Source organism: Callorhinus ursinus, unplaced genomic scaffold (genome assembly GCF_003265705.2).
Source record: "Callorhinus ursinus isolate GAN/ISIS: 27379988/994484 unplaced genomic scaffold, GSC_fseal_2.0 scaffold5, whole genome shotgun sequence".
Classification (NCBI taxonomy): domain Eukaryota; kingdom Metazoa; phylum Chordata; class Mammalia; order Carnivora; family Otariidae; genus Callorhinus; species Callorhinus ursinus.
In genome coordinates this window covers 61,757,422-61,781,351 of record NW_027397067.1, presented here as the reverse complement: position 1 = coordinate 61,781,351, position 23,930 = coordinate 61,757,422, and the positions used below count along the sequence as shown (strand labels likewise).

Here is a 23,930-nt window from a genome sequence, read left to right as displayed (position 1 = left end):
GGTGATCTTGCCTCCTACGGGCATTTAGCAATGTCTAGAGATGTTTCTGGTGTCAACTGGAGATGCAGGTGGGAGTGGGGCGTGCTGTTGGCACCTGATGGGTAGAGGCCAGGGATGTGGCTAAACATCCTACAGTGCATAGGCCAGCCCCCTGCAACAAAGAATTATGCTGAGCACAGTGTCAGCCGTGCCCGGGCTAAAGACTGAACTAGAGCCTTATGTAGTTCCTTTCTCATTAGTAAAACCGAGATCATATTCTCTTTCTAATCCATGGGGTGCTTGTGATGCTCGAGGAAAATTCTTCTCATGAAAGTGTTTTATATATGACAAAGGACTATAGACAAATACCCTCAGTGTCTGGCACCATGCCTTATGCAGAATAAATGCTCAAAAAATATTTGTTCAGTGAATGAATGAATGAATTGCCAGGAGTCCCTTCCCAAGATTGAGCTTTTGTTTTCTCATTTGTGACTAAGGAAAAGGAGAGTACTACGTGTGCTGGGGACCTTGTGAGGATCGCAGAGACACTGTGTATTGGTCTATATGGGGCATCTCTGACTGTTTCAGGTGGAAAGGTATCACGAAGTCCTACCCTGTGTTTTCCAGATGGAACCCTCAAAGCCTGGTATTCAGAAACAGTATGCTTGAGGTTTCCCCAAGTTCCGGCCCCTGTTTCCTGGTTGGGAATCTCTCCACCCCTCCATCATGCCCCAAATCTTTTTGTCCTTGTCTTTTCTCACTTTCTGCAACCAATCAGCATATACCCAACAGGGTTTCCAGCCTTTTTAGGAGCCAGGATTACTTACTGTCAGAGACCCCATCGCACATCACCAAAACATGAAAATGTGCCGACATCAAATGAAAAAAAGAGGGTGTATAACTTTATGAAGATTGGATTGCATAAGGTTACATTTTAGAGAATTTAAACATGTATTAATTTCAGTATTTTAGTTTGTTTTCCCATTTTGGAGTCAATGATCTTCTCTGATAACAAATATAATTATAGGCCCTTGAAAAACATTTGTGTCTTTGGTGCTTTATATACTAAAAAAAAAATCTTCTTTGCTTTTTGTCCATTGGTGGGTTTTCCTTCTTCCCTTTCCTGTTTGCTTACAACAGTCAGTGACCATTCCACAGTCTATAAAGCATCTGGAAACGGTTGTTTCCAGTTTGGTGGGTGATAGTTCATGTTATTTAATGCTGTCAACTTGCAAACATGGTCTTATATCCATATTTGTCCAAGAGTGTGATGACCAGACCTCACATTTGCTATGTGCATTGTGGACTGCAAAGGGCTTTCTCATACATTATCCATTTGTCCTCATTTGATTCTCACAGTGGTCCAGTGAATTGAGCATGATATATATTACAGTTACTCCTGATTTTACCAAGGAGAATCCAAAGCTTAGGGAAGTGTAGGGACTCGTTCAAGGTGATAGAGTAAGTGGCAAAGCCAAGATGAGAATCCACATCTCCTGGATTTCTTGGGTGCCATGCTCTTTTCAGATCTTTAGTTGGCTGTGGGAAAGAATTATTCCTGGAAAAGGAGATGAAGCAAGACTTGAGCACTGGGATAGCTTTAGAGGTGTGTGTGTGTGTGTGTGTGTGTGTGTGAGATAATAGAACTCTAGCCTTGAACATTCTCTATTTGCTCTATAGGCGATGGGATCAAATTAATTAATTAGTTCAACACATACTTATTTAGCGATGGGCACTGTTGTGGGTGCTGGGGATATAGCAGATAACAAAAAGACCACATCCTTGCCTCACGGAGCTTATTTACAACAGATAAATGATAAATTAGCAATCGATATATAGTATGGTGGATGTTGATTACTGTTAAGGAAAAAAAATAAAGCAGGGTGAGGGGGTGGGAAAATGGGGGAGGGATTGCTATTTTATTTAGGGAGGTCAAAGGTGGCCTCAACAGTAACGCGGCATTTGAAAAGAGACTTAAAAGAACTGAGGGAGTGTGTCATGTGGATACTGGGGGCATGCTGGCAGAGTTGAGGATGTGCAAAGGCCTTGAGGCAGTGACATGTTTGGTACACATGAGAAACAGTAAGGAAACCAACCTGCCTGGGGGAGAAAGAGTAGATTGGAATGGAAGGAGAGTTACTGGCAGGAAATGAGGTGAGAGGTATCCTGGAAAGAGAAGGAAGACAGGGAAGATCCTGAAGGATCTTACAGGTCACTGTGAGGGCTTTGGTTCTTATTCTAAGAGAGACGGGGATGCCTTAAGGACTTTTACCAGAGGCATTACACGATCTGATATACAATCTTGGAGGATTTATGACGCTTTAGTTGGCCCTCTGTGAAGATATTCCTGGTTAGTAATATTTCTGTCTTGAACAAGAGACTCATTCCTGCCATGGGGGTGTGTGGGGGGATTCTTTTGAAGCATGCTCAAGTGCTGTGGTGAAGTTGAATTTTAGTAATTCATTCATCATTCAGATCAGTGGTTGAGTTCCACTTAAGTGCCAGGAGCTACCCGAGGCTTTGGGGGTTCAAGAGTGAGACAGTCAGGGCCCCTGCTCTCAGGGAGCCTCTACAGTGAAGAAATACAGACAGTAAACAAGCGAACAAATAAAAGATTTCAGCTAGTAAACGGGCTAGGAAGAAAATAAAACGGAGATGTCATGATGATGCCATTGTAGGGGCTACTTTAGATTTCAGTTGGATTTTGAAATGTGGAACTTAGGCAAAAAAATCTTACACATGTGGGACAACTTACAGTTTACAAATTCAAAGAGGCTGGCAAAAAAAAAAGTGTTAATTATTCTGACTTTTTAAATGAGAAGCTGAGGTTCAGTGAGATTAGGCCACATGCCCAAGGCACTAGTAAATGGCAGATTTGGGATCTGAGTCCAAGTGTTCTCTAATTTTCAGTACCAAAACATTTCTCACAGTGTGCACCACTGTGAAACGCACAGTAGGGCTGGGTAGCCCTGGGACATGGGATGAGGGAATGAATGAGCAATGGTTAGGCAAGGCAAGAAGCAGGTGCCAAAGCAGGAGGAGAATGTGAAAGACTAAGGATGGTAGCTGGCTCCCCCTAAGGTCACATAGGACAACTGATAGGATGTACAGGGCCTAACATCCCCACATGCCCAACTTCCCATAGGACCCAGATAATTTGCATCCTGATCTCAGCAGAAGGATCCCTGCCTTGGATGGCTGCTCTCAGCAACCCCAGGCTGGGGAGAGCCCAGGGTCACATGTGGTTTCAATCACTGCATTTATCTGCATCACTGTCATCATACTTGGAAGACAACTGAAACCTCATTTTTGTCCCAGGCCTCTCCAAATTGTGCAGGGGGTACAAATCAAATCTGGGAAAGCTACCTCATCTTTGGCAGTTCAGAAATAGGGAGAGGCTTCAGGAATGTACAGTAATGTCCCACCCATGCCCCTTCCCCCCTTTATTAAAACAAATCTGAAACAACAAATGTCTAAAATTTTCCACTGGATCATTTCCCCCTGCCTTGTTATAACCATGCCCTTCGTCCACGCCCTGCTGGAGTTTTTTGCAGCCTGAGGAAAGCCGGGAAGTGTCTGTCCCTAGCTCTCAGTCACTCCCATAATAAACAATCACTAAACAGCTTGCTGCCCTAGGCAACTGTCCGGCCTGGCCAGACCCTATGGACTTCAGCTAGGGAAGAGGGTGGGAGATGTTCTCTGTAAAAAAAAATTCAGGCTCTGAGGCCAGGGAGCTTGACTTTGACCAGAAATGTTGTTTGGGAGCTGGCACATCTTTGTGGGCCTGGAGGACACCTTTAGGGAGACTGCAGGTCTTTATCGGAGCTGTCTAATGACGTTCCCTGGGGGTAGCTGGCGCTTGGGGCTGCAGTGTGGGAGGGCAGTTGCCAGAAGGACCAACCATCTAGCACTAACTGGAAATAAGGTCATTTCCTGCCTCAAGTTTCCCTTCTACAGCTGGGACAGTTGGCAGTTCTACCAGTCATCCATTCCTAAGAGATATCTCCTTAGAAACCACCACCCCACCACTACAAAAAGAGAAGAACATCACTTTAGGGACTGGAACCAGCTTAAATTAACCTGTTTCTCTCCAGTCATTAGAAAACCTCCCCCCCGCCGCTGTGATTGGATCTCTTGGAAGCTTTCTACAGAATAGACGAAGGGGCTTCAGGAAGCGAGGAAAGGATGTGCACGTAGATAATGAGGATTTAGAATAGATGGCTTCTGTCAGCACAGACACGAAGAATTGCACAGATTCCTCTTGATTGTAATATTTCCTCTTTATTGGGGGGGATTGGGGCGTGTCCTTGAGGACAGAAAAAGCAAAGCTGGGCTTTGTAGGGAATAAAGGACCTATTTAAACGCTTGGGAGGAAATTTAAATACTGGTCCTCAGAGGGTCCAAGGTGGGCGGGGAGAGGCTTCCTTCTGGTCGGCGGTCGTATTCTGCGAAGTCTTTCCTCCCCCACCCCTTGGGCTCGCCACACCGCTCCATTTTCGAGCATCTTTCCCCAGGAACCCGCACACTCCCTGCCGCCTGCTCGGGGAGGCGTTCCCGGCAGGCAGCCGAGGAGACCGGATTCTCAGGGGCGCCCTGGGAGCGCCGGCCGGTCCCTGCTTCCCCGGCCGCCCCGTGCCCGCGGGCGCCTCTGGGCGGCGCTGGCTCCCGGCGCAGCGACGGCAGGCGGTGCGGCCCAGGCCCGGGTCCCGGTCCGGCCGAGCCTCTGGGCCGCGGGGCTCGCACCGGGCCGCCCCGCGCTCCGCCCGCCGACCGCGGCCGAGGTACCCCGGGGTCCCCGCGCCCCCCGCGCCCCCGCGCCGCGCCGGCGCCTCGGCCGGCGGCCGGGGGGTTATGAATGGGCGCAGCGGAAGCACCGCCCCCCCCGGACGTGACGCTCGGCCAATGGCAGCGCGGGCTGCGTGGATGGATGAGGTCAGCGCTGTCGTGTCGGGAATGGAATGTGTAAGTGTAACATTCAGAACCGGGTAACATTCGGCGACCGAACGCGGCGGTCGGCGGCGATCGCGCGGGGGCCTGCGAAGCGCCGCTCGGGGCCGGCACTGCCCGCGGGGAGGACGCGCCGCCGCCGTCACCCAGCGCCGCCGCCGCCGCCTCCAGCCGGGCCGCCGCGCGTCCCGGGGGCCGGCCCCGCGAGCGCAGGAGTAAACACCGCCGGAGTCTTGGAGCCGCTGCAGAAGGGAATAAAGAGAGATGCAGGGATTTGTGAGGTTACGGCGCCCCAGCTGCAGGATGCACTAGCCGGCTGAACCCGGGGATCGGCTGACTTGTTGGAACCGGAGTGCTCTGCACGGGAGTGTGGATGAGTTGAAGTTGCTTTCCCGGGGCTCGTTTTCCACGCTGCCGAGAGGAATCCGAGAGGCAAGGAAATCACTTCGCCTTGCCATTGATTGGGCATCGGGAGCTTTTTTTCCCCTCTCTCTTTCTTTTCCTCCGTCTTGTTGCATGCAAGAAAATTACAGTCCGCTGCTCGCCCGCCCTGGGTGAGAAATATTCAGCCCCGCTTTCTCCCGTCCATTGTGCAAGCCAAAGATGAAAGACCGAAGGGGAGAAAGTTAAAGAAATCGCCCACATGCGCTGGATCAGTCCACGGCTTGGGGAAAGGCATCCAGAGAAGGTGGGAGCGGAGAGTTTGAAGTCTTTACAGGCGGGAAGATGGCGGACTGGAGCTGAAAGTGTTGATTGGGAAACTTGGGTGATCCTCGTGTTTATTTACAACCCTCTTGACCCAGGCAGGACACATGCAGGCCAAAAAACGCTATTTCATCCTGCTCTCAGCTGGCTCTTGTCTCGCCCTTTTGTTTTATTTCGGAGGCTTGCAGTTTAGGGCATCAAGGAGCCACAGCCGGAGAGAAGAGCACAGCGGTCGGAATGGCTTGCACCACCCGAGTCCGGATCATTTCTGGCCCCGCTTCCCGGACGCTCTGCGCCCCTTCGTTCCTTGGGATCAATTGGAGAACGAAGATTCCAGCGTGCACATATCCCCCCGGCAGAAGCGAGACGCCAACTCGAGCATCTACAAAGGCAAGAAGTGCCGCATGGAGTCCTGCTTCGATTTCACCCTTTGCAAGAAAAACGGCTTCAAAGTCTACGTCTACCCGCAGCAAAAAGGGGAGAAAATCGCCGAAAGTTACCAAAACATTCTAGCGGCCATCGAGGGCTCCAGGTTCTACACCTCGGACCCCAGCCAGGCGTGCCTCTTTGTCCTGAGTCTGGATACTTTAGACAGAGACCAGTTGTCACCTCAGTATGTGCACAATTTGAGATCCAAAGTGCAGAGTCTCCACTTGTGGAACAATGGTAGGAACCATTTAATTTTTAATTTATATTCCGGCACTTGGCCTGACTACACCGAGGACGTGGGGTTTGACATCGGCCAGGCGATGCTGGCCAAAGCCAGCATCAGTACTGAAAACTTCCGACCCAACTTTGATGTTTCCATTCCCCTCTTTTCTAAGGATCATCCAAGGACAGGAGGGGAGAGGGGGTTTTTGAAGTTTAACACCATCCCTCCTCTCAGGAAGTATATGCTGGTATTCAAGGGGAAGAGGTACCTGACAGGGATAGGGTCGGACACCAGGAATGCCTTATATCACGTCCATAACGGAGAGGACGTGGTGCTCCTCACCACCTGCAAGCACGGCAAAGACTGGCAAAAGCACAAGGATTCTCGCTGTGACAGAGACAACACCGAGTATGAGAAGTAAGTGGCTCGGCTGTCAGGCCTCTGCCGGCCTGCCAGGGGCCCTGCCCACCTCAGCCAGGTGTGAGGTTGGGGGATGGGGTAGGGCAGAGGGGCCCTCCGGCCTCTTCCCCTCCGGCTTGGAGGGAGCCTGGGACTGAGCAGCCTGGTTCGGGCGCGTGGCTAGGAGCTGGGGACCGAGAGCTTGAGCTCCTTGGGCAAGCGGAGAAGCCCAGAGCACTTTTCCTGGGCCAAGTAGGCGACCGTGTCTCCCTCTGGCTTGGAAATCCTTCAGGGCCATGTGTCTTCTGTGAAAGGCGTGGGTTTGAGCCAAGTTTGGAAACCGTGCTTCACCATTGGGTGAGGGAGGGTGCCCGTGAGGAGGTCTAGGGACCCCGAAGAGGCTCTGAATCCACCCACAGTCTGGAGACCTCCCCCCCCGCCCCAAGATTGATGCTTTATTTGCTTTTCTCAGGAGCAGGGGTACTGCTTTCCCGGGAATTTTCCAGCCTCCAGTTGTCAGATTTCTGTACACCTTAAATTTACGTTAGTGGTGGAAGTGTTTTAATTTAAGCTACTAAACTTTCCGTGCCTGGCTTCTCCCTACCTTCCGTGGCGTTGACTTTTGCTAAGGGAGACCCTAAGCTGATCCGGGCCTGTGATCTTTCTTTCATTCATTCATTCATTCACTCATTCATTCATTCGCCCATTCATTCATTCATGTATATGTGTTTGTATATTTGTATCCTATCTCCTTCCTAGGGAGAAGCTGTTTTTAAAATCTGGGCCTCTGCCCCACTTGCTGTAAACTCCAGTTGCTAATTTAGATTTTCCTTTCCCTTTTGTCTTTATTATTTGCATGTCAATCGGAGACTGTTACTCTTTGAATGGGCATGAGATGCCTCCTAACCCTCTGTAGTGAGGCTAGTTTTGTCCAGTTGCTAAGTAACTGAGTTGGATGCTTTGTAGCCTTTCTTTCTCTTCCTTTTTCCTCCAGTGACAGTCACTGACACACAGGATTTGGGGTCAAAGCTAGTTTCTACAAATCTGCTTTAACCTGAGCTTGGCGGGTCAGTTTCCAAGTAGATGGGGTCGGAGCCCCAGACTCTCACTTATAGCTGGCTGTGAAAGAGTTAGTGAGCTCCTACAGTGCATTTCCACGTTACGCCAGTTAAAAACCGGAGCAGCCTTGTGCTACCCAGGGAGGGAAGGGGGAACCTCTCAGCTGAGTACAAGAGGAACTGGCAGAGGTTGGCAGATTTTGCAATTGATTCATGAAATGCAGAATAGGGGAAACGCTTCGCAAACCTGATTGGCACAGGAAGGGCTATAGTGGGAAGGCAACCCTGAAAATGAAAGGTTTGATTGTAGTCTGTGGATTTCCTCAGACACTCGGGCTTCTGTAGGAGTGATTGGAAGGGAAATTAAAGTCCTCCTGTACTGGATCACAGACACCGAAGGAGAAAGTATCAAACCCTCGGATTCCCCAACCCCCAACAATCCTTGCCTTCCAAGCATAAGAAAACCAGAGGCTAGGGTCAATTATGAATCCATATTTTACTCTTCTTCAGGGACAGTTATGTGTGAATGTTGGGTGCAGCTGCGATGGATTAAAATTTTCTCACGAGAGAAACAAACTATGGTTAGTAATAAACTGCTTTGTTTACACGACATTTACATTGACCTATTCCTGGGGGTGCTTGTAAGAAAAAAATGCTTATAGCCTTTCAGGAATTCCTTTGTCTGGCTTATGCTGGAGTAACTCTAGATGAAGTCTAACCTTTTGGTGTCTTCTAAAGCAGTCTCACTGAATTTTGTGGAAGGATCGCGGTGGTCCTCATTCTTCTAAAGGAGCTGGAGCTGAGTTCTCAGCTTAGGAAATCTGAATGATAACATTTATTCGGAAAACACCCTCGATCCCATAAGACAATCATCTTTTTTTACCCTCTTATTCCCCAAATAAATATTTAATCTCTATATTCCCTGCTGAAGCTTTTTCTAGAGCTTGGCAGTGAAGGAAGGAGGGGCTGGTTTCGTAGAACCTCTAATTTTTGCCAATTAAATCTAACTAATTTTTGACCTCTTTGGGATTGGGCCAGGAAATCTGACACCCACGCTCTTGTTTTGGGTTTAAAGACCACAAGGGGTCCGGCCCTCCGGATTGGGTCTCATCTGAAAAGTGGCATTTAGTTAGGAAAGCAAGTGTGCGCTTTCTCCCGAGGAGGGATTTCTCCAACAGAGTCACTTCTGGATGTTTTTCATGTTCCCCTTTTGCACACTTTCCAGCTCTAACCTTGTTCAGTGGGATGGGATGGTGCTGTAGAACATTCACGTTCATTAGCCTGGTCTACCTGGAGTTTTAACTCATTCCTCTCCTTGAGTTATCAGAACCTGTGATCATTGAGAAACGGTACTTGCAAACATGATTGCCTTTTACTGTTGACTTTGAAGCACATGAAGATGAAGACTGAGCCTGGAAACACAGTGACAATGCTCATGTGTAGCGAGCAACTGCATGCTCTGCTCAGAACCAACAACTCCTTTCCACCCTGTTTGCTGTGTTCTGGAAGTGAGTCTCGAGTATGTGAGATGCAGAACTCCAGTCTGGCACTAATCTCTCTCTTCAGGGTCTTAGAGAAGGAAGTACTATTGAAGTTAGGTCTGTACAAGTCATGTAAGTCTGATTTGTCATACTTGACTCATCGTGTGACTTTTGATTTGTTACCTCGGACGTTAGTTTATCCTTTTGTGGAATGGGTTTTCGAGTCCTTTAGGGGCGCTGTACGCATCTATTTGGTAATGGCTTGTAAAAACATGGTCAGTTTTTGTCCACTTCTCTTCATTAGCAGGTGCCTATGAAAAGCCTTCAGTTTAATTTGCTGCCACCAGCAGCCCACAATGTAAGTTTGCTTTGGACTTACGAGGTCTGATAATTAGGTTGACAATTTATGGTACCACAGCCTAGTTAGGGTCCTACAGAATATACACAGGTGACCCAACAGAAAAAAAAAAAAAAACAAAACACAACAACAGTTGCCCTTAGTGAAATTTAGCCTTGTGTGATGATGAGGAAGTCGTGCTAAGTGGTTGAGGACTTCCATCTCACCTGTACTTTTGTGAAAATCAGACATTACTGAAAGTATAAAAGAGCTGCGCGGTATGAGGGGAAATACTTTTCTCTTGTAACAGCAATAGTTTTGAGCCAGACTTCCAGGATTATATTAAAACATCCATTTTCATGACACCCATAATTAATTTTCATCAGTTGCACATATTAACAGATGTAGGTGAGACTGGCTAAAATAAGTTGCTGCAGTGATTACATGATTTGGAATGAGGCTTTAGAGAAATTCTGTTTGACTCCTTTGAGCTTCTTATGCATCCTTACAGAACTACTATATTTTTTTTTGCATGAACTTCATAGTTCAAATCCCTTCAAGGGGCATTATTGCGAAGCTTCAAATTTGGCTTTCTGAAATAGAAGAAAGAGAAGGAAATGAGAGGTGGCTTCTATCTTTGACCCCTCCAAGGAAGGCAGTGGTGAGTATTTTAAGCAGTTCTTTTGGGAACAGGCAGGATTTTGTGCAGGCCTTTTTAATGTCTTTTCCTGTGTTTGCTGAAGCTCTGCCTCACAATCTTGGTATTTTTAAGGGTCCTGAAGCTAAGTGATCATCCAGCTTCCAGGATCTTCATTTTACAGATGTGGAAACGGAGGGATAGAATGTTTGAGGGACTTGCTTAAGGTTAAAAAACTGGTTAGTTGCAGAGGTGGGTAGCCCTAGGATGCAGGCCTTCTGAATTTTCCCTCTTGACATACAGTGTTCCATATTCAATTGCAGATACACTTGAAAGCTCTCCAGTGGCTAGGAGATCCTTACTGATGTGGTTTCTTGGGGGATTTCTCTTGGAATCCTTTGGGGAGCTGAGGAAGACCTTGGACAAACTTGGAAAGAAAAAAAAAAAAACCGAAACGACATATGTGCACCATTTGTCATAGAATTTAAGGGGCTGATACACAGCCACCTCCTCAGACTTTCCAAATTCTTGCTCTAGGGCCTACCTTCTGCTTTTCATTGCTAACTAAGGTGTTGGTCCCTGGAGCTGTTTAGTCAAAGTAGGAGGTTTTTGGACCTTTCAATTTGGCCCTAAGGGATTTAGGGATAGACTATGAATTAACCGAATGATAAGTTGAATACAGATATGTTCATAGAAAAAGAAAATGTGCCCAAGTAGTAATTGTAAATGATTATTTGTTTATTTCCCACCATCCCAAACTATATTAACAGACTCCTTGAGCAAGTTCATGATCCAGCAGTGAACCTTAAGTTGAATGTTTTCCTCCTCTAAAATGAAAGGTGGAAATTGTGCTTCTTAGCTTTTAAATGTAAAATGTGAGTGCCTTTCCCCCTACAGTTGTATGATAGCACAAAGGCATTTCTAAAATAAACCGTACAAGCACAGTTTAAAAAGAAAGGGAACATTATGCAGAATTAATGAAATTGGCAAGTGTGTCTTCTTGCGCCCAGGTTCTAGTTCTCTCTGCTACCCCTTTCTTAACCTCCATCTGAACTTGCTTTCTGGAGAGGACCTGGGAGCCTCATTTCCAAGGAATACCCCAAATAAAGGTAGGGGTGCTGGGGGCTCCACCTCTGGGGACATTTACGAATTGGTTGAGTCCAGATCAACAAATGACTTGGTTTTAGAGTAGAATCTGACCTAAGCTAGGATTTCATCATACAGCGAATGGCTTGCTAATAAGGCTTGGACAGGCCTTGCAAGGGGAGGCCACCATTGGTCCCCCTGACTGTACCAGCAGCTCTAGGTGACACACACTTGGCAGAAGGGGAGTTGTCACACACCCTCAGGTGGTGATTGTTGTCTTTGTCCGAAGGCCTTTAGCTCTGCCTCCCAGAACCCTGCTAGAAAATGACCTTGAGTGTACTAATGTCACACCAAAGGCTGCACTTGATCCGTCCTGGCTGCAGGGTGTCTCGCGAGGCCATTTTACAGGTGTGTAGACTGAGACCAGCTCTGGTGAGGTGGTGTGTCTAAGGTTGCACAGCTTTGGAAGTGGCTGAACTGAGGCCACAAGCCAAGCTTTTTCATTCCAGTTCTCTCGTTCTCACTGAGGCCTGCCGCCGCCCCGAGAGTGAACTAGGTCAGGCTAAGTGGTCACTGGCTTTGGCAGTCTCCTGAGCACGTTCTGTGTTCAAACGCGGACAGTGGGCTCGTGTTGCCCTGAGCTCAATGACTGATGGCTTTTACTAAGAAACTCTTCCACTTGTGACCAAGTTCGTCGACTGAACAGGGACTTCCTCAAAAGTGGAAGATCTGTTGAGAGCCTGCAATTTGCATTTACCTTTATTAGCTCATCTCAGCCTTTCAACAACAGCCCGAGGTGGGTTAAATCCCCATTTTACAGATTAGAGTGCAGGCCTGGAGAGGGTAAAGGAAGGAGCCCAGAGTCACATGGCTGGTGAATAAATGGTGGCGTTCTAAGGGGGGGCGCTTGGATTCCCGAGTCCGTTCTTTCTCCCTCTACGAAATGTTACTGCCTTAAAGAATTGAATGAAATTTCCGCCTGTTCTTTCCACCCCTTCTTACGTTATTAGTGAGTTTAGTGTGTTTCAGGTGTTTGTATATCATCTCTTTTTTTCCACTGCTTTTTAAATAACATGTTTCCCAAGAAAAAAATCTGACTCAGAGATGTGATCACAGTGGCCCCTAATTTTGACATTTAAGTATTGAACTCCTTAAATTCTTCCCATTATAACTTTGTGCAAATTCTGCTTTTAATTCTCTCCTAGAGCTCTTTTAAGCAAAGCAAGGAAAAGGAGTGTGTGTGAACTTTGCCCTCACTGATCATGTGATCGTGAGCAGGGTTTCCCCCCCTCTGGTTGCAAGTGAACTGTGAGACAGGACAGGAGTGAAGGTTGCCCTAGGTAAACAGGTAAACAGCATGTTCCGGTAGAAATGGGAAGCCCAGTGGAAGATCCCATTTCTGACAGAATGGGCCAGGTTTCTGGAACGCACCTCACCCCACTGCTCCCAGATCTTCCAGCTCCCTAAGGCAAAATAGTGATTAGAAAATTATAAAAGTTAGACAGTGCCTTTGTGAAAAATTGGGAAAAGAGATAAGGTACAAATGTGAAAATAAATTTTTTCTCTAATCCCCTTGATAAGAACTCCCTATTGTAAGAACTAACCACTGTGATTAAGCTTCAGTGTCGCTGGCCTGTTACAGCCATACATCTATGCCTTTATGATTATATCATTCCATCTCTGCATACCCAAGTGTCTTGTATAGATATGGTAATTATCACTTAATTAATAGTAAGTAAATAATGAATTCAACACATTTTCCTTAAGTGCCTTGTTTGTGTCAGACACACAGGCATTGGACCTGGGGCTGTAGCAGTGAACCACACACCCTTGACCTTTCTTCCCATTCTAGTCTGTCGGGTTTGAAGTCAGACTCGAATGTATTTTTGCATGTTGCTTTTTTCTTAACATTATCCAAGAACATTTTCCACTTCTACTAAATAGGGAAATCCCATTAAAATATTAAAACAGGATTTTAAAAAAATAAAATATTAAAATGGGATTTTAATGGCTGCATGTTTTCTTTTTTATGAACCCATAGCTTGTACCATAGTTTGTTTAACCATTTACGTTTTCTTAAGAAATTTGTTGTTTCTTATTTTTCATTTTTGTTATTATATAAATAAGATTTTTTTAGTGTTCTTATTATAATTCTCTATTGCTTTTTTATTATTATAAGTCAGTCTGTGATGACTCTCACTTGCGTATTGGGTGTTTGTCTTTGCCCTGAGTTAGGTCTCAGAGAACAGCGCGGAACTTCCCCTGTTCCCTTCTCGCCTCCCTTCCCCAGCCCAGCCTTTCTGAGAGGAACAGCTATTTTTGAGGTGAGCCTGAGCACCCATTTAGTGAAGTCGCCGTCATTAAATGACTGCTTAGATAAACATTTGTAGGTGTTAATTGGTCCTGCAGGGGGTCTTTGAAGCTCCCACAGCTTCTGTTCCCTTTGAAGTTTTGTTTTTGCCTGAGCCAAAAACCTCCAGGAGTCTCTTCTTGAGCAGGCCCCCTCAGCCTTCTTTCTCCTCACACGGTGTGGCCTTCCCCAGACCTTGGAATCTGCAGGCCTACCCCTGGGAGATGTCATTCTCTCAGCCAACTGTTCATCAAAGCTCCGGTTCTGTTTTCCCAGTGGTTGCTGACACCATGGCACAGGGGAGGTGAGTTGGGGCAGGTCGCTTGAGCTCTGGACATCCAGTTAAGGTCTGGGCTCTTAGGCACGAAGGAGGCCCTCGTCCTCTCGTCTAAGTGATTGACAAACTGAGACCAAAAACACAGCAAGCAGACAGTTTATGCTTCGTTATGTTCAGGGCTTGCTTCGCATCTCATTGCTCTGAGCAGTAGGGCCATGTGTCAGGATACACGTCCTCGCTTTGTGTACCCTCTGATCTTCTTGGAAAACCTTTAGAAGACAGCCTGTGACTCCGGGCCGAGTAAGGAAGTGACCCCCACAGATTCCTGGACGAGGTGCTTAGCCTCTGCCTCAGTTTCCACATCCGCAAGTGGAGATCCTGACACTCACCTCACAGGGTCGTGAAGGGGTTGCGATGAGGTGGCGCGTATGAACATTCCTTATAAATGCCAATGTGCTCTACAGGGTGGTGTTATTATTAAAAACTGTCTTCCTGCTTTCTTCTAATTAACCACAGTGGTTTGCTTAGTTTCACAACTTGGCTCTTCTTAAAGAAGCCACAGAAATAACTCTTCCTCTCTTCCTTGGTGTCTAATCCTTGGAAAATTGTGGTCGGGGCCGGGGAAGCAGGGCTCTTGTGTCTATGGGCTGTGGAAAGACCTACAAGGGGCCTTCAAGTTGGAGCTTGCAGGTGGCCTGGGGCAGGGAGAGGGTGGCCTCTGGGGCAGTCAGCACTTCCCTGACTCTGTATCCTTCATGATTCCTCGTTGGCTGCTCTAAGAATGCAGCTTCCCATTTTTGCAGTGGACTTGTGCACCCTCACCAGTGGAGGGTGACATCGGGAGGGACTCGTCGTATGAATGGAGCTCAGCTCATCGGTAGCCTCCCTGGGCTGTTTCTCGGCAGGCCCTCAGGTGACAAAAAGCAGAAAATTACTCAGGCCACTTTAAGTCACAGGATTTATTTGAGGAGACGTGGAACAGAACACTGATCTGGAAGTGCCCCAGCAGGTTCTCAGAACTCAGCATAATACCTTTCTACCCACTCTGGGCCTTCATATCTCCCTTGACTGGCACCACTGTTCCTGTGTGTGTCTACCAGCTACTGCCCAGTCTTTTCTGAAAACTCCTGTCGGGGCCCTGGAGGCGCCCAGCCTGGTAACTGGCCAACGTTACTCCTTCTGGGGGAGAGCCATTCACAGGAGACCACATCTTGGGGATGGTGGTGATCTCATCAGTTAAGAGGTTACCCCGCCAGTCTGCCACTCTTGATATTTAGTTGGCCATCCTTTTGCGAAGAACAGCCTGAAGTTGCTTCCTGGAACAGGGGACTGTGGTTAGGGGAAGTTGGCTGTGGCAGGCGCTGATGAAGCCATATCCTGTTGGCATGACATATTAGAGCCCGGTTGATGGTGACGATAATAGTAATAGCAACTAATATTTCTTAAGAGCATTCTGTGTGCCTGGTCTTGGGCAGTATCTTCTTCAATCTTTCTGTCCACCCTAGCAGGAAGAGCTGCATTTTAGGTGCATAACTGAGACAGAGGATCTTTACAGGTGACTTACGTAAGAGCACACGGCTGGGATATGAGCCAGGCCTGGCCTGGCTGCTGGACCTGCACTCTTCCCCACGGCAGGCCCCTAAAGTCTCTGCACAGCCGGACTGGATGTCCCAAAGACCCCACACTCACCAGCAATAGTGTCATGGACTGAGGAGCACTTGGACTTCTCCCCTAGTATTTATTTAATCTTACAGTAGAGGGACTTTTTTTTTGTTTAATTTCAATTCAATTAGCCAACGTAAGTACACCCTTCGTTTCAGATGTCGCGTTCCATGATGTCTCAGTCTCTCAGAACACCTAGTGCTCATCGTGTCCCGTGCTGTAGAGGGACAGTTCTCACCCGTTTGGTGATCTGGTTTCTCAGCCCACAGTAGATGAGCAGCAGTAAATCTGAAAGGTGGGGACTCCTGCAGACATCTAGGAAGAAGGGATCCCTGGCTACCTGGATGGGAGGAAGTAGGCCAGGAAATGATGTCATGTCATGCCCAGAAGAGGTAAAGAAGCACTGCAGTCTGCGAGCAGCCGGCCCAGTGCCCGGGAGTGTGTCCTATGGCACCTTGGGGGGTGTGCCTGGCGCCCCACCGCCGAGTGCCGTGCCTGTCACGGCTCAGAGCTTCCATAAATATCTGAACTGCGCCACAGTGCAGGGCTGACCGTGAGCCATCGTTTGTGGACCCTGCCCTTTGTTCAAGAAAGTAGAGGAACAAGGAATGCATTTTGTAACTTTTTTAATCCCGTTGGTTTGAATAAAAATAGTTCCCTGCTCCTAAGCATAAGGTCTCCATTTGAAAACTTGTCTGCTGAGCTCAGCAAGTTCCGCAAGGGCTCTAGACACCTGGGGTGCTCTCTGAGCTAGCACTGGATTTCTGGTGTTTGTTGCTAACTCAGATTTCTTGGGTTTCATGACACATATCAGGACTTTAAAGTTACAAGAAATGAAAAGTTTCCTGGTAATTGCGGTGTGGGCCTGTGACATGAGCTACTCCTGATTGACTAAGACCCAGAATGACTTGGGCGGTGGGCTCAGGAGAGAGAGTGGCCCTGGGCCAGGGCTGGCCAGCTTGCCCCGGGCATGGCACATGGAGGTTGGGGATTGCAGAAGGGAGGTGCCCAGGAGAGGGGAGGGGGCATCAAGATTGTTGCTTAGGGGTCGTCCTGGCAGGCGTGTTGGAGCATATAACCTTAGCTTGCTTTGCTTTTTTCCCACAATGCTGGGGGTGCCCAGAATGGGAACTGATGGGTGGAGGTATAAAATGGATTTCACACTTGCTACATACATCTAGCACCCTGACAGATGGGTGGAAATCATCCACAGCACCACCGACAAAACAATAAGACCATGCCACCACCCTAGCTCAACTTGCCTTGGAGGCTTCCCATAGTTCATTCACATGATAATCAAGGTGGGATTGGTCCAGTTCTATGTGCCTGTCTGTGCCCAGCCCCATGGCAGAGCCTCATTCCTCCTTCCTTGCCCCACATGCCCTCTTCTGCCTTTCTGGAAAAGCCGCTCCCTTGCTCCATTTTTCTTCTTCCAAAGTCTGGGCCAGAGTAATGTGTTCTAATAGAACATGTGATACTTGGTTGCAGCTGTGGTTTTATATTCATTTAACTATTTATTTTTCTCTTTCCTAAGTAGATTGTATAGGCCCTGAGGGGAGGATTCATGTTGGTTTTTCATTACTTTCCTCAACAAATACGTACTGAGCACCTACTGCGTGCAGGCACTGTAAACAAAACATCCCTGCCCTCTAGGTGCACACTGTCTTGTGCCACCAGCAGTGGCATGGGTTAGAAGGTGCTAGATGCTGTGGAGAAAAGCAGGGCATGGAAAGGGGTAAGGCAGTGGATCTCAATGTGGGGAGTTTCTGGAAATGGGGCCTGGGCCCTACTTGGAGCCAGGCCCACCCTCTAGGGTTGAAGTTCCAGGTTTTTAAAAAGCTCACCAGGTGATTTGGGGGCACCGTGAGAGTGGGGGTGAGGGGGGTTTTGAGTGTCAAATAAGGGGGGAAGGAAAGCCTCGCTGGGGAAGTGACGTTGAGCTCAGTGGTCCTTGTGCCTTCACAGCCGAGCGTCATGTCTGACCCACCCATACCAGGCACTCAGATTCTGTTGGGTACATGAAAACAACGTCTGCTTATTTAACGATGGAAATATTACCATAGCTGGCTGTGTATTCAAAGTACAGATTCTCTAGCTGAAACGCTCTGGTATACAGCACAGGCCTCCCCACGCGCCCTCCTACTTCATTGGATCATTTGCTGATTCACCCAGAGTTTCTTTTCATTTTCATTTTCTTTTAATTTTTAGAAAAAAAATATTTACTTTTAAGTCATCTCTACGCCCCACGTGGGGCTCGAACTCATGACCCAGAGATCAAGAGTCACATGCTTGGCCAAAGGAGCCAGCCAGGTGCCCCTTTCATTTCCTTTTTCTTCCAGTTAAACTTTTTAACCCCTGAGGTAGTTTTTTTTTCTTTTCCCTTTTCCTTCCCTTCCCTTTCCTTTCTTTCTTTCTTTTTACTGTTCTGTTGGATAAGAGCATCAGTGAAACCAAATTAAAATGAACTGAGGGGGTTTGCTGCATAATACGAACCCAAAGAATTTATTGCTGTAGGAGAAACCATTATGGCCTTTTTATTATTTAATTTTAACAGTCTGTAGGTATTGGGACTTTCTGTCCCTCCTTCATTGCAATTTTTCTTCCTAATAGTTGATCAAATACAACTTTTGGCTTGTGTTTTTTTGCTCGGGTTACATCGAAATTCTGTTAACTGCTACTGAAGCATTGCCCCAGAGTATACAATAACATAGTGCTTAATTGAGCTATCAGGCTCCTAATGAATTCATACCGAGATTTATCATTTAATTAAAGAGCAAAGGGGAAAAAAAGCAAAGGGAAGGTATACCATTGTTTCTCCCACTGGCCTCCATTTCCTGTGTTTAAAATCTCCTAGCTTGTTTGTGTTCGCTTGTCTACGGGAGATGGCATACAAGTGCTCAAGGTGTGTGGATAAAATGGAGGATGCACTGTATCACAATTACTTCTAATAGATCTTAAAAATTGATTCAGATTTGGTGGCAATCGTATGGCACTTGATTAAATATGAATTATGTTTTATGTTTTTTACAAAGCTCGGTGAGGTCATTCTCCAAAATTATTTCTAGGTCTGTATATGTAAGCCAATCTGAAAATCTAATCACAGGGAATCTGCTAACTGAAATGCTTTGGCTTTACTGAGAGGCAGAGAATACATTTTTCTTGAGAACACCATATCTTATATGCTACATGCTCCTTTAAAATTCACACTGTGTTAAAAAAGCTACCTTTAAGCAACACCTTTCATGATAACTGCATTTTTAAGTATGCAAATGTAATGTTGCCAACAGGTAAATGTAGGGCAGTCTTTTATTGATTCAGAGAGTGGAAATGCTTAATACTTTCTGTATTTAGGTGAGTTATATTACTTTTTTTTTTTTTAAAGAACGGTATTTTATGTTAAGATAAAACTTAGGTACCTCATAGTGTAGTTAAAAGACAGTAGTATTTTCCTATACTTACTTTTGATTTAGCCATGTATAAGAAGTAACTCAACTGGGATAAAAGGATTAAATATCAGAAGAAATCCTTTTTTTTTTAAATTGAGATATAATTGACATTTAACACGGTATTAGTTAGTTTTAGGTGTACACCATAATGATTTGATGTATAGCAGTTTTTTTTCTTGTGACAAGAATTTTTAAGATCTTTCTCAGCAGCTTTCCAGGATACAATACAGTATCGTTAACAATAGTCAACATGCTGTATATTGCATCCTCGGGACTTACTTGTCTTGTAACTGGAAGCTTTTACCTTAGACCCCCTTCACCCATTTTGCCTGTCCCCTACCCCATCTGTGGGGACCACCAATCCGTTCTCTGTATCTCTGTCTTTTCTTTTAGATTCCACGTGTAAGTGAGATAATGCAGTATTTGTCTTTCTGTCTCACTTCTTTCACTTAGCATAATGCTGTCAGGGTCCTTCTATGTTGTTGCAAATGGCAAGATTTTTTTTTCTTTTTTAAGGCTGAATAATATTCCATTGTATATCGCTACCACATTTTCTTTATCCGTTCATGTGTCAGTGGACACTTACGTTGTTTCCATGTCTTGACTATTGTAAATAAGGCTATCAGAATAAATCTTAAGTTTCTATAAAAATAAGCTAAGAAATGAGCATCCTTAAATCCAAAGTACAAAGTAGATATTCTGTGGGAGAATTGGTGACTGCTTCAGCCTCCTTGGTCCTCAGTTTCCCTCATTTGGTTTTCCTGCACAGAGACGTAGGAGCTCGTTGCTGATTGCGACTGCTGTCCACGTCCATTTATGTCTGTATGTTTGTCATATGTTTGTCTGAGGAGACAAGCTTGGTGTCAGTCATGGTATCAGATGGTTTTGTCTGGAGGGCAGAGCAACAAGATCATGGAAATGACCTTAAAGATTCAGTGTAACTCTTGCATTATATAGATAAGGAAACAGAGACCCAGGGATGTTGGGCAATTTGCCCAAGGTCATGTAGCCAGTTGTGACAGAATCAGGAATGGAACATACATCTCTTGACTTCCAGCCAAGTATCACATGGAGATTATACATGTGGGCTCTGGAGAGTAGTGGCTTGATTTCCAGTGGTTGGCTGTGCCACTATGAAACCTTGGGTGACTTTCTTCTCTGCTTCAGTTTTTGCACTGGTAAAATGGGAATGGTGATAATTTCCACCTCATGGTGTTGTTCCTATGAGGAGTACATGAGTCACATTATACGTAATATGCTCAGAGTGGTGCTGGGTACACAGTAATTGCTCCATCAATAACCACCGTTAACCATTGTCATTAATCTGAGCCATTAAAAACCTTCAACTTGTATCATTTCAGACTTAGCATTTGTGTGTGTTTGTCATTGTTTTATTTCTTTTATTTGACCTGTTTACAGCTCATTATAATGGTAATGTGCCGTATGATGCAGTAGCTTGCCAGTCATATAGACGCTCAAGGTGGTTTGGCAAGTGCCCAGAATTCCAGCCACCTGTTGTAACTATTGCCAACATACAGTAGATTTTCATTTCTGGGAGGGTGTTCAACCAAGAGTCCAAGTCATTAGTATGACTTTGTGTCTTTAAAAAAATTCTTTCTCCTTTTACAGAAGTATTCTGTTTCCCACTTACTTGTTATGTGAAGCAGAGCAGTCACATGGGTCTTCTTGTCCCTGCCTCTTGAAAATGCATTAAAACAGTGGCAGATGTGCCACTGGGATCACCTGAAATGGCTTTCTGAGATAAACCTGTGTGAGATAGGGAAGATAAAACTAGTTTTTTGTTTTGTTTTGTTTTGTTTTGTTTTTTTCTCCAGCAATTCGAGTAGGCAAGAGAGTGATCCCATCCTGATGGGGCACTTAGCAAGTCAGGAAGCAATAGCAATGAATAACTTTCTACTTCCCACAATTTGCATGGCTATTAACAATTGATGACTTTTCCTTTAGGATAGAATTACCAGCAGCAGCGATGCCTATCCTTGATGGTAAACTTCTAATGGCGGTCCCGGTGAACATTAGGGAGGAAACCGTAGGGAGGGTTCAGACACAGTGTAACTTACATTTTCATCCTTTCTCCCAGGGGACACAGCTGCAGTTGATGCACAGACACATCCTAATAAGCTTTTCCATAATACCATTTTTGCCACCAGATCCAGATGTGATCTGATTCCTACTGGATTCTACATGGTAGCGGCCCTTGCTGTGATTGGGATAGACCACGGGGGACATCCTTTCCCTCAGAACTTCATCATATCAAAACAAACAAACAAACGAACGTGTTAGAATGGTATTATATTCTAGTTGAAAATCACAGAATCACATAGAGAGTTCTCTAACAACAGCTTTTGAAAGAGCGGCTCTGGCGAATGGTTCACTAAGTAGGAGTAAAGGCAAGACCTTCCTGCCCTCATCCCAGATTTGATATTGCTTAGTCCCAGACAAACAGCAGGCGTATATTTTATGCACAGCGGTGACCGTTGGCCTGTATTTGTATATGGAATGAATATTCAAAATCCAAATTGTTTTTTCCTGGAAACATTCCTGAGTCAGGTGTTGGATGTTATTTTCTGCCAAGAATCACGGTACTATTTTTAAAAATACTACTTTTTTCGTACCCCCTTTCCTTGTCCCAGTGTCTTCTCCCTTCTCCACAAAACACGGACTGCTTTTCTTTCTCCCAGTAAGCTGACTTGTCGGTTCAGGTAGCAGAGAGATAAACAATAGCATATTGTATTTCCAATTAACTCATTTAATTAGATGAGGTGAATTAATTGGATTTTTTTGACATGTCTCTGAAAATCTAGAATACTCGCTTTTGGGATTTCCCAGGTAGGGTGGCTTGGGTGCTTTGTCACTTGGCTCCTATGGAGGACCTGGTGTAAGACCTATCATTTGAAGGCTGTCATTTGAGTTCCCCTTGGGGGTATAAAAATGGACTAGTGATTTTTCAGATAGCAGAGCATAAATCAGCAGGCTGTTTGGCCTGCCCTGCCGTCCAGGGCTTTCTCTGGTTATCACCAACCTCATCAACAGAAGGTTCGCTTCAGCATTTCTCTGTCCACACGGGGCAGGTGAGATGATCATCTAAGGGACTCTCTGAAGTTTTTCTCCCTCCATTCCCATTCTCTCACCTTATATAATTTTAGGGGTCTGGGCATGCAGGCTTTGAGGGTCCTTCTTCTATCCTGTCATGACAGGGCCTGGAGAAATTCTAGAATTTAGACCGGGGCAGTTTTAAACCTTAGGTCATTCTCCCTTGCATTATAATTACTTAGTTTTTATCTCTCTGGTTTTATATACCTTACAGGGTAAAGCCGGCTCCTTCTCCTCTGTACCCTAGAGTTCACCCCCACCCCCGGTGGCAGCCATTTGCTTGACATTGTCTAGTAAATGTCACTGTGTTTGATCAGCTTGTCATCTTCCTTTCTTTAAGTCTAGAAACTACTGAACCAAAACAGATGGAGGAGAGACTATAGTATATTTTGGAATCCTTCATCTTCATTTAAAGTTTTCTTTAGCATATGTCTTTTTCAAACACAGATCAAGAGGGCCAGCCCCCCACCCCCCACAAAAAAAAAATGGGATCAAAGTATACAGCACCTCCTTTCATGGTGGAAAAATGCAGCCGATAGGCTCTTTCTCTCTACCATTTGCCTCTAAACAGTTTTCATTCACAAAGATTTTGGGATGTTTCACACTTTATGTTCTACTTCAAATAAGGTAGGTAAGTCTACTGTAAGTTAAAAGTTGGTAGTAGTCAGATCTAAATCAGGTCATCATCCTGAATGTCAGTCAGCTCCAGGAGAACAGAGATGGTGTGTATATCTTTTTAATCGGTTTCCCTGGCATCAGCACAGTGCTGTGTGGCTAGTAGATCCTCAAGAAATACTTGTCGATTGAGTGTCTTTTGGTCATGGTGGCCTGTTAGTGCCGAATAAAAGACTTGTGGAACTGAATTATTAGAATTCTTTAATTTTGTTTGGAATCAACGACCCAAAGGGGATGTCGAATAGGAAAATACGTTTAGAAGAATTTGTCCTTTCCACAGCCGCCCTCCCCCCCACCTTGAGGTTCAACCTAGGAGTGAAATTAGAGAATCACCAACTTCGGATGATGATTTGCAGCTTTGCAATAACCCGTATCTTTGACTGTCATTTTAGCTGTGAGTAGGTTCCTGATCATAATTCTGTAATATCCCTAACAGCCTGCTTTATGGAGCTTGAAGTGCACCGTATTATCTAGGATGGGCCTCAGTTCTTGGCCAGGTATCGTTTCTGTTGTTCAAAGCTTGCCTCCTTTTGGGGAGCAGGCTGAGAGAGTGAAGTCATTGCAGAGAATTGTGGTAGATCCGGGCAACTCCACCATGAAAGGACTGGCCGTTCAGTCCCTGGTGCTTTGAGTGCCCCCTCCAAGGAAGGGACTGACAGCGTTGTCGGGAACAGAGCCTCGTCCTCCTGTCTGCTGATGTATGGCACACCAGCCTGCCACGCTCAGCCAACCACGTGTGCTGCAGTCATCTTTCCTGGACTCTAATCCCATGGCATAAACCTTACCGAGGAAGCCCAGGGATACAGTTCTGTGGCCTTACCCACCATCCACAGCCATCCATCATGGCTTCCTACAAGTTGGCTTGAGCTTCCTGGTTCATCCCTAGGCACTTCATTCTTCTTTACAGGCCTTCAGATGACGCCTCTGGGCGAGGCAGCACCTGCCATCTCCCACTACCACTCACAGGGATGGATTTTTTTTTTACCACTCCTCTTTTCCCTGAGGTGCTCTCTGGCTCTTATCAGGGAACCATCAGACGCACTTTGTGGCTGTTCTGAAAGCCCTCCCCCCAGCCAGAGTCACACCACCTACATTGTGCTTCTTCCGTTTTGTTACCTTTTTTTTTTT

General features: G+C 46.0%; 1 protein-coding gene across 1 annotated transcript in view; it reads left to right on the top strand.

The window, feature by feature from the left end:
* Window positions 1–5,099: 5,099 nt before the first annotated feature.
* Window positions 5,100–23,930, top strand: part of EXT1 (exostosin glycosyltransferase 1) — a 279,964-nt gene continuing 261,133 nt past the window's right edge. Inside the window, exon 1 of the mRNA XM_025871029.2 lies at window positions 5,100–6,700. Coding sequence (XP_025726814.1) covers window positions 5,739–6,700 — 962 coding nt within the window. The 5' untranslated portion in view covers window positions 5,100–5,738. The remainder of the gene's footprint in view (window positions 6,701–23,930) is intronic.